Genomic DNA, 10,075 nt, shown 5'->3' with positions numbered 1-10,075 from the left:
GTTCATGTTTTTATTATTTTATTGTTGGTGTTGAAACATTAGATCTCAAGTTGAGTAAGCACAGACGTGCTTTGAACCAGGACAGGACTGATGGCTAGTTTGATTCAGGGCTGTTAACTAACAAAGACTTCCATTATCAATTCGTTTTCCAGGTCTTTTCTGTATGATTAAAACATGAGCTCTATAGAAAGTCAGAAAATAGCAAAAATAAATTTCCATCCCTTGTCAATTCAATACAACAGCAAACTCTTGCATTGATGCACTTATATTTTATTGTATTTATATATCTGTCACTTGGGCTTAAAATATCTATATTCTTGCCAAATATTTTGTTGTGGATTGATCACATAAATCATATTTCTTTATATAATATTGGGGAGAGGCCTTAGATCATTTTTTCGTCTAAATTAGTTAGTTATCAGGATTGTGTGGTGGATGCAGGATGACCTGAGGAAGATCATTCTCATCATTTTGATCCCTTCTTCATGTTGAACAGAGAAAAAACGAAAGCTCTTCCAATACAAAGGCTTCATGAGAGAATTTAATCATCAAATCGATTTTTAATTACTTTTCCGTCAACGCATCATTTTTGCATTGCTCTGAAAAACCTGGATTTCTATTTGAACGTTCGATCCAGGTTCCGTGCATCATTTAATACTTGAAGAGAGCTGCAGATTTCACACCCATATTAGTCATAGTGTGATCTGCGGCTCTGATGCAGGCATCTCTACTGCCACCATGTGGTGAAGTGGGCAGCTGTTCCACTCTGCCGCACTCAGCAGAAAAAGAAGAAAGAAAGAAAGACACAAGATACAAGTTTCTTATTTTACAGTAAAAAATGAAACCAAAAACAAGACTTTATTAAAGAAGCATAAAAAATAAAACTCTTGATACATTTCTCATAACCGTCAAGTCAGCTCAAATTATATGATTATACAATTTTCCCGGGTCACGGTTAAAAGGTCCATAAACTTTCAAATAAAATATATTTCAATTTTAAAATTTCTTCAATAGTTTTCTCATTGTTATAAATTGCCTATATGTAGTACACAGGAAATAAGGAAAATAAAAAATGGAAAATAAAAATAAATTTGAAGTAATAAAAAGGGTCACATTATTGTCTGGGATATTTAGGTAAGCAAATAAATTGTAAAAAATAAAAAGTATAAAAAGTTTTTTTTCTTTTAAATCTTAAAAATTATTAGCTAACGCCAGGTGGCTTGAAGACATGCAGATGGTTAACTTACAAATAATGATACATGTTCTTTAGAAGCTACACTTATCTTCAATTAAGTCATTTTGCCTTTTAAAACGAGATCCCAATGATTGTATTCAGGGTATTTACACACACACATATGCACAGACGCCCAGGTCAGGACTGAAACCTAGTTAGCCGACGTTTTTACATTTTGGTTCTGCATACAAAAGAGACTTAAAGCAAAAATAGGAGAGCGGAGGCTTGAGGGGAGTGTGTCACCCCTTACTGGCATAGCTCTCTTTGCATCCCCCCTCTAATCACAAAAAAGGTCAGAGGTCACTGGCTAGCATGCCTCAGGAAACCCTGTTTTCAAACCTTTAGGAAGGAAATGGGGGAGGGGGTTACGTTTGGCTAAAAAAAGTAAAAATCAGAAGTCAATCTGGAGAAAAAAAATGGTACCTTTTTCTTTAAAAACAATTAATCTACTGTACATTAAAACCCTAACATTCTCTCATTGGCCAGTAACGTCCCAGTGCAGCACCAGGAATCTCAATAAACCCATCTGGCAAAAAAAAACACAACACATTTTATTTCTTTAACACGGCGACTTGGACAGTTTGGAGAAGGGCTTCGAGTTCGGCCTCAACAGACGCACGCAGCGGTCGAAGCTCATCAGGTCACTCAGACACATTCGCAGCCCTGCATCTGTTCTGAGCGTGTACGGGTGAGGGGCTCGACTGCAGAGCCCGGCGAGGGGATGGGTTACCGGTTTCGCCGAGAATGAGAAACAGGGGTTGTCGGGTCTATGGTGGGACGCTGCGGGAGACTCTTCAGAGAACTTAAACTCTCCCGCTACCAACTGCGTTTCATTGGTTTGTCAGCGGCGTTCAGTAGGGAGTTGCACCGAAGCACCGAGGGATAACCTTCAGGCAGACGACCAGTTCAGCTCCTGGGCCGATTTGTTTCTACATGTGTGGAATCTAAATGAATCATCTGCTGCGCTCGACCAGGACAGCTGCTTATTAGATTCCCACTGCCCCCGTCACCCAACAGCACACAGACCGTCAAGACAGCAAATAAGTTGAAGGTCACGCTGGCTGGAGCACCAGAGCACAGCAGCTACTTCCCGTTTTCACCAATTATTACTCTACAGATTACCCTTGGTATTAAAAACCCCGCCCTGATCTGCGAGCACGTCTGGGGAGCAGGACGCACTGTGACTGCGTTGCCCTGTACTCTATCGACAGGATCTGAATGTGAGGACTGTGAAGGGACAATCAAAGAAAAACCAGCGGAATAAGAAGCAAAACATTCTGCAGCTGCTGGGATTTGAACACAGAGTGTCTGGAAGCCCTGGATGACCTAGCTACTAGCTGCCATAAAAGATACGTTGATTCTTTTCCTACTGTGTGAAACATGTGATTGATTGCGTGTGTGTGTGTGTGTATGTATGTGTCAGAGGAAGCCCTTAAGAATTAGGTGTGTGTCGTTTGAATTAAATCGTCATGGCTTGTCTCATTGTATGAGCCGATTCCATGAAATGTTCGGAAGGGCCACAAAAACGTACCGGGGCGGCAACGTCGCCCCAAATTGTCCGTACAGTATTAACACTATAGGAGGCAGTTACTGCAAACTCTTTAAAAACACAAAGACAAAAACAGAACACGACCGCCTCCGGAGTTACCCAGTAATGCTATGAAACACAGGACAAATCAAATCGCAAACAGCTAACCATATAGTGCACTACATTTGGCCAGGAGTACAGCGCTATATGAGCATGACAGTGTGTCATCTGAGAGAGTGCCATACAGCTTTGCTGTGAGAGTGGGGTGGAAGACCAAAACTTAACAAAAACAGTAAGAGCTGTTTCTTTTTGGCTTTTTAGTTTTTTTAGTTTTTTTTTTACATTTTAGTTTTTTAGAAGAGGGGCTGAGGATTACAGTGCATGAGAAAAAAAAAAATGCTTCGACTCGAGCCCCTTGTTATTGTTTCATGTGGGAGGAGCGAACGTCTCTCCTTGAGCTGGACAAAAACATTCACGAGTGACATCAGAAAAGCCCTATCTGATCCTAGAGTTCAAAACATGTCTGTGAGCCACACACTCGACAGTCAAGAGTCAAACACAAGTAGAAAACACGGAATGAGTCGATCCGAGTGTAACAGAGAGGATGTGAGAGGAAAGGGTCTCGGTGTGGATGGATCAGAGCGTCGGCTTCCCATAGGAGTGAGAGTGAAGCAGGAGGAGGGGGGGGCATAACAATGCAGAGGTGAAGAACAGCATGAGCGAGCGTTACTCTCACACATGTCATGCGAGAGAGAGAGAGAGAGAGAGGTGAAGTGATTGTCAGGCAGCCCAAACGTACAGACCTCAGACACATGCCTTCATTATCACTAATGGTTCGTTTCTGACTTATTCAAGAGGATTAAATTAATGTGAATCGATGCAGCGGCCACATTTGAAACGTGAGGCAGACTCATCCAAATTCATCCAACACGTTATTGAGTTTGACCAAGAACAACAAGACGTCTATTTATAGCATTCATTTGGCTTCACTGATGGCTAATTTTTCTTCTGTGGCAACGAGAAACAAGGAATTCATCCTTAAGAGGTCCCTCGGGCGCATTGTTCTGCTAGGTGCCTGACTACATGCCGACCTTTGTCAAAGTCCCAAGCTTAAGAGGATAACAGCCACCCCGCCGCTTCGTGTCACAAACAGCATGAATGAGAGCGGAGGAGAAATCGGGTGGTGTTGGGGGGGCATTTGTTGCAACTGTTTGAGTCCTGTCAAGAACATTAAAATAAGGAGTAGAAAAGTGCAGGCCTCAGTGACAACTTCATCGAAAAATATCTGTTAAGTACAAAAGTGTCAAAAGGAAAGGCTGTGAGAGAGAAAGCAGGCAGAGATGTGAAGAAGCCAGGATGAAGAAATGTGGAGACGGACCGGCGGCCAGTGGTGCACGCTGCTCCGGCTCCAAATGAAGGCCTGAAGAGAGATAAGACACTAGGTTCCTTCCATAAAGTTCACCGCCGAGAGACTGTCTGAGCCCCCGTGGCTGCAGACCAGTTTCTAGTAACTTCACTCTTAAAATAAGTCAGTCATTATTATTATTGTTATTATTCATCTTGACAGATATCAGTAATAAATCAACATCCGCGTGGTATCATCATCTCTAGTAATGTATTTATTATGGTCCGTCATGTGTGTGAAGGGTCTTAGTGTGAATCCTTCCACCGCCTCCGCCGGTGCCCCACCCAGTCCTCTTCCTGCCCCCACCCCTCTTATACCCCCCCCATCCCCGATCTCTTAGGAGAAGATGCGGATGCACTGTGTGGTGGGGATGTGGCAGACAGGGCACTCCGGCTCACTTGACTGGCAGATTTGCCCGGCACACTCCATGCAGAACAGGTTGTGGCCGCAAGGCACCAGGGCTGCCGTCACCTCGCTCTCAAAACACACGAAGCAGTCCCTGTTGACCCCGGGGCCGACCCCGACCAGGCCCGCCACCCCAGAGCCGCTTTTCAGTCGACTCAGGATCCCAGAGCTGAGGCCCACGCCGCTGCTGCCTCCCTCGGAGTCAGTTGGGGAGCCGCCGGGCAGGGAGGAGGCCGAGCAGGAGGAGTAACCTGTGGACGAGCCCCCGGAGCTGGAGCTGGATGCCCCAGAGAAGGAGCCGCCTCCTGCGCTGCCTGACTGGAGCCAGGAGAGAGTGCTGAGGGGGTCACTTTGTGCACGACGGGCCAGGGGGTGATCAAGAGGACCCACACCTGCGTCCTGAGGCAGAGTTGGAGACAATCGTGGAGTGATGGCGCCGCCACTGAGCCCACTGCTGTTGCGACGTAGAGGCTGCTGCTGGGAGGAGCCGGCTGTTTTATTGCCGGTTCCACCGTTGGCAAAAGGAGCCCAGATGTTGGCAGCACTAAACTCAAAGCCCAGTTCATCTGAGGAGGGCAGCCCCGGGGTGGAGTCACCCCCGAACGTGAACCCTCCTCCTGTGCTGCTGGAGCCTGTGCTAAAAGGACTAGTGGGACTGCCCCCCTCGTTGGCTTTACGGGCGGTGCTGAAGCTTTCTGAGTTCACACCGCCGTTGTGCGCTTGGTAGGTGGATGAGGAGGACACCTTTCGGCTGGAGGAGTGGTGCATGGACATGGGAGCAGTGGAAGGAGGGGAGGATGGAGGAGGAGGAGGGCCAGAATGGTGGTTGTTAGCCCTGGACCACAGAGCCGATGGCAGCCCTCCGTTCAGACCGGCCAGGCCTTCCAGGCTGACATCGGTGCCGTTGGAGTGGAAGTCATTGTCTCCCTGCAGGTCGACAAAGGTTCCAGTCCGCAGGGTGATGTGGGTCTCGATCTCCTCTCTCGCTCGGTCCACGTTCTCAGGCATCCCGGTCACCTCGAACACGGGGTCCTTCTCTCGACTGGGTGTCACGATGTAGGTGTGAGTCTGCTGCTGGATGCGTTTGATAGTTGCTCCCTTTGGTCCAACAACTAAACCAACCACTCTGTAGGGAACCCTCACCTGGATCAACGATACATAAGGAAAGAGACGTTAATGACTGAAAAACTCAAACTTGACTTCGTAGAGATGATAAAACAAACATCAAATCATTTCTTTATTAGTTGGTAAGAGTAAGACAAAAAAAAGGAGGAGGATAACTAAGTCCCAGGGGTTTCTGTACCTGTATGGTGGTCTGTCCTGGGAGGTGTGGTGGTCCAGGAAGAGACCCTCCTCCTCCTCCCCCTCCTCCCCCTCCTCCTCCGGGTGCGCCAGCTTTGCAGCGGGACGCCCGGATCATAGAGAAATGCTCGGCCGCAGAGACAATTTCACGTTTGGCCATCTCCACATCCTCTCTGCGCCCTGTAACGATGAAGACGGGTTCCTCGCCCCTCACTGGAGTCTTAATGTAGGTGTTTGTTTTGGCACGCAAGGCCTTGATCTTACAACCTGGAAGATGGCGAGAGAAGAAGCTCAAATTAGTTAAACACAAAAACACTCAAATAACCCCAAGTGTGGGTAAACAAAGTGTTTATTAATACTTTATTAAAAAGAATGATACTAGAGCCCTGCAACAAATATTTTCACTGAGGTTGCAAGGTCCAGTTTTGGTGATTTTGATCCAGTAGTTTGTGATGCTATTGTTTCTATTTAATCTCCCCTCACTAAAACAAACTGGGCATTAATCGACTTCTCAACTCTAAGCAGCCGAGTTCAACAGTGCAATAAACCACAGCCTTTAAAAAGACAAGTTGAATGAAAACCTTGTTAAAACCCGCAGAGACAAAACCCAAACGTGTTTCGAAGGACTGTAGTTGGAACCCGTCTGCACCTATAAATAAGAGGAATTGTGTGAAAATGTGGGCAAATAGTGAATCAGCGCACTGGAATCCATTGTGAAGGGGGAAAAAAATTATAGGGAGGTGGAACTCCTGCAGATGTCATATTTAATATCAAGACTTCAAATCATATTCAAATTTATAGTTAAATCACTCTGCAAGACTCAAAATTGGTATTTGTGCATATCTTGCTGTCATTTTGCAAATATATCAAATCCATTCATATGAATATATTATATAAACATATTTGTTATTTAAATGTAGTGCTGTTTTTTGTCTGTTGTTATTTGAAACATTGCTGCTGTAACAAGGGAATTACCCTATAGATCTGTTATCAGAGCCAGTTATAGCAGCATGTCTGCACTTTATTTATTTATATATATATATAAAGTGTTCAATGGCTGCTGCACTGCTTGTGTCAACTCATGTCGCCTCCTCCAGCAGCGCCTCCTCCCGTGTGCTCCTGTTTCTTTAAATATGGACGCTCGGTTCCCGGCGACCAATCGGGCGCACGGAGTGTGATGTCATTGTGGGAAGCAGAAAGCATGGCTTTTTCAAACAAAGAGAACAATGCCGTAAGGCTGCCGCGGCCGCCACAGGTAAAACCACAGCCCGGGCCGTGGTTAAAGAGTGGTGCGCGTGTGGACGAGAAACAATAGAGACGCGTGAAGTGGGAGAAATGAAGGCTGCGTCTCGGAGGCGAGCGGCGGCAGCAGACTGGGTGCAGGGCGTAACACCGCCCAGTCCCGTGTTGGTGGTTCTGTCTAAATCTGCTCAGCTCACACAACAAAGATCTGACACACGTATCACAGAGTTGTGAAAATAAACTCAGTGCGAAAATCGGCCTCCTCTGCTGCGTGGAGGGCTCAGCGAGCAGGTCTCGGTGTGTTTCCTTTGTTAGGTGCAGGCAGCTAGACATGTCCAGACTCCCGACAATCTGCCGCTTTGTCTGACCCTCTCCCACCCCTCCCCCTCCTACTCCCCAACCACACTCTTGTCAACGCATTGTCTGAATATCGCTCAAAAGCACATGTAAATACAGCAGGTTTGGCTTTTTTACGAAGTGATCGCGTTATGGTGACGTTAGAGACACACGCTGTTAGTGCAGGGAGAGCAGAGAGGCTCGAGCAGGCTAATTCAACTTCACAGACCCCTCCTCCCCCTCCAAAACAAGGAGCCACCCAAACAAAGAACCACCAGGCTGCATGCTGCCGCGACAAGCTGCACATACACGTACACAATGTATCATGACCACAACAACAACACAAAGACACACATTCATCTTACCTTGTCTTCCTACGATTTCAGCCACATGCTCGGAGCTGGGCACAGGCACACATTCAGTCATGTTGACACTTCTTTTCCTGCTGCAGAGGACGGAGCTTTGTTCCCCGTGGAGCATGGGGTGCGAGCCGCTCATGTGGTACCCGCCGGAGCCATAGTACTCCGGGGATGGGGAGCAGGACGAGGGCGAGTCCCGCGACCCACCGGGATGCTCCAGCATCTGTAGGTCCATGTAGCCCCCTCCACCGACGCCGTTGCAGCCCTCGGAAGGGGGACCCGAGGTCCCGTCCAGAGAGTCGACCAGTCCGCCCCCACAGTCCACTTTCTCCAGGGCCATGAGTGACAGCTGGTCCAGGGCGAAGCGGAGCGCCTCTTGGTGGTCCTCGTCCCGGGACTCCTGGTCCGTCTCTCGGGTCAGACCGACCCCATTGTGCTGGCTGCTGATCACCATGTCGTGGTCCAAAATCTCAGGGTGGAATAAAGGGCTAGGCATAGTCTCTCCGTGGATCTCACATCAGATCACGGATGCCTGTTTGTTGGGAGTGATCTCTTTCCACCTGAAAAAAATAATAAAAATAATAAGTTAATAGTTTAGTTTCTTGTTAATAACAGGCTGGCGGGCAGCAGCGTTCAGCCGCGAATCATTCATAGACACCAGCAGACTGGAGTTGTGTTGATTCGGGCGCCTCGCTTTGTCTGTTGTTGCTTCTTGTCTGACAACTGAGACCATCCGGGCGGCTCGAGTTCCCAGAATAAAGCTAAACCTGCTCTGACACAAGTCAACAATCTGCCTCCAGACACCGACACCCCTTTGTGTTTCTAACTGTAGCTGCTGCCGTGTGAGCGCAATATGTAAATGAAACGAGGATAGGGGCTGTTGTTAGCTCCAGCAGCCGAAGCTAGCAGGCTAACTCCACATAGTCGGCACTCAGTCACGTTGCCGACCCCTTTGTTTGGGAGCACCGCAGCTAGCTGCTAGCTCCGCGCTGTCAGTCCAACTTGGGCTCTTTCTCAAAGGCAGCCGAGCTCAATTTTCTAAATTAAACAAGTGCTGAAACCACACGAACTTACTTTATCTTGCCTTTGTCGACGGGCTCCTGTCTTCGGCTGCGGTCCAGCTCTCGTAGGGGGGAAAATGAGAAGAAGCCAGGAGAAGGAGCAGGAGGAGGAGACCGGAGCTCAGCGGCGCTAGGGGAGCTAGCGGGTTAGCTACCTAGCTAAACGGGGGGGCGTAGGAGAAAAACGGTTAAGAACGAGCACCGTTGTGTTGTTTTCTGTCTGGAGAGAGAAGCCTTTCCCCCGGGCAGAGTCACTGGCTCCTCGTGCGGTTCACCGTCAGGGACACAGCGGCTGGAGGGGAGCAGTTACCTTTTAGTTCAAATATAAAGCAGTGGTTTTGGGCTCTCTGATGCTGCTGCTGCTGCTTCTGCCGCCGCTGCCGCTGTTGCTGTTGCTGCTTCTGCTGCTGCTGCCTGACCCCGGTCGCTCCGCCGCCTTTGTCTCGCCAGGCGCACGCCGCTCCGTCTCCCGCACACGGCACTGACGTCACCCGCGACCCAACAATGGGTTCAAAGGCCACATGCAGCAGGAGGAGAGCAGCATCCACCCAAAGCCACTGTCACAGCCATTGTGTCTGCGGGACGCTGGTGTTCGATCCCCCTCCTGTTGGTGCAGGTCCCGATAAATTGTGCTCACGGCTGGGTGTGTTCATCATGGCTCCCAATGAGATGTTTTGGCTGCTCCAGCTCCTGCACTGGAGGATGCTCATGCAGTGTGTGCGTGTGCATTTATGTAAACATTAAAAGATCTCAGATGGGCAATTATTTCATGTCAAAACGTAAGAATTACAAAGAAATAACCCCAAGCACCGACCATACTAGTGTTCTGAGTAAAAAAGATCATTTATATGTCAGGTTTATGTCTATACTCACATGCCGATACAACAAAGAGTTGTGTAACGATAACAACAATGAACTGTAGAACATACATGTAGTACATAGCACCTTTCAAAATGCAATCTGATGGATCACACAGCACTACAGCACGGCTGCTGAAACAAAAACGTGTTTCAGATGAGGAGAGTAGAAATAATAAAAATTTTGCTAAGATCAGAATTTTCCAAAAGCACACTTATAAAGATGTGTTTTTTAAGAGGCAATTCGAGAGGAGAATGAGTTTGCCAGACAGAGATTAAACGATCCCTTTCTTTATTTGTGCCAAAATCACTCTTGGACAACACAAAGAGAATTTACAATTAAAAA

The 10,075-nt window shown here is 47.6% G+C and overlaps 1 protein-coding gene across 1 annotated transcript; it reads right to left on the bottom strand.

The window, feature by feature from the left end:
* Nucleotides 1-817: 817 nt before the first annotated feature.
* Nucleotides 818-9,286, bottom strand: LOC128454657 (RNA-binding protein MEX3B). The gene is made up of 4 exons (XM_053438115.1): nucleotides 8,886-9,286; nucleotides 7,818-8,371; nucleotides 5,876-6,141; nucleotides 818-5,715 (listed from the first exon to the last, which is right to left on the bottom strand). The coding sequence occupies exons 2-4, from the start codon at nucleotides 8,305-8,307 to the stop codon at nucleotides 4,504-4,506; spliced, it is 1,968 nt and encodes a 655-aa protein (XP_053294090.1). The 5' UTR covers nucleotides 8,308-8,371; nucleotides 8,886-9,286; the 3' UTR covers nucleotides 818-4,503.
* Nucleotides 9,287-10,075: the final 789 nt, after the last annotated feature.

Source organism: Pleuronectes platessa, chromosome 13 (genome assembly GCF_947347685.1).
Source record: "Pleuronectes platessa chromosome 13, fPlePla1.1, whole genome shotgun sequence".
Lineage (NCBI taxonomy): Eukaryota > Metazoa > Chordata > Actinopteri > Pleuronectiformes > Pleuronectidae > Pleuronectes > Pleuronectes platessa.
The sequence above is the reverse complement of the archived record's forward strand: the minus strand, read 5'-3'. Positions and strand labels throughout refer to the sequence as shown.

Coding starts and splice junctions, on each gene's coding strand:
- LOC128454657 (XM_053438115.1), bottom strand. CDS start 8,307: ATGCCTAGCCCTTTATTCCACCCTGAGATTTTGGACCACGACATGGTG. Junction 6,142..7,817: donor TGAAATCGTAGGAAGACAAG/GTAAGATGAATG, acceptor GCCATCTTCCAG/GTTGTAAGATCAAGGCCTTG. Junction 5,716..5,875: donor CAGGACAGACCACCATACAG/GTACAGAAACCC, acceptor TCGTTGATCCAG/GTGAGGGTTCCCTACAGAGT.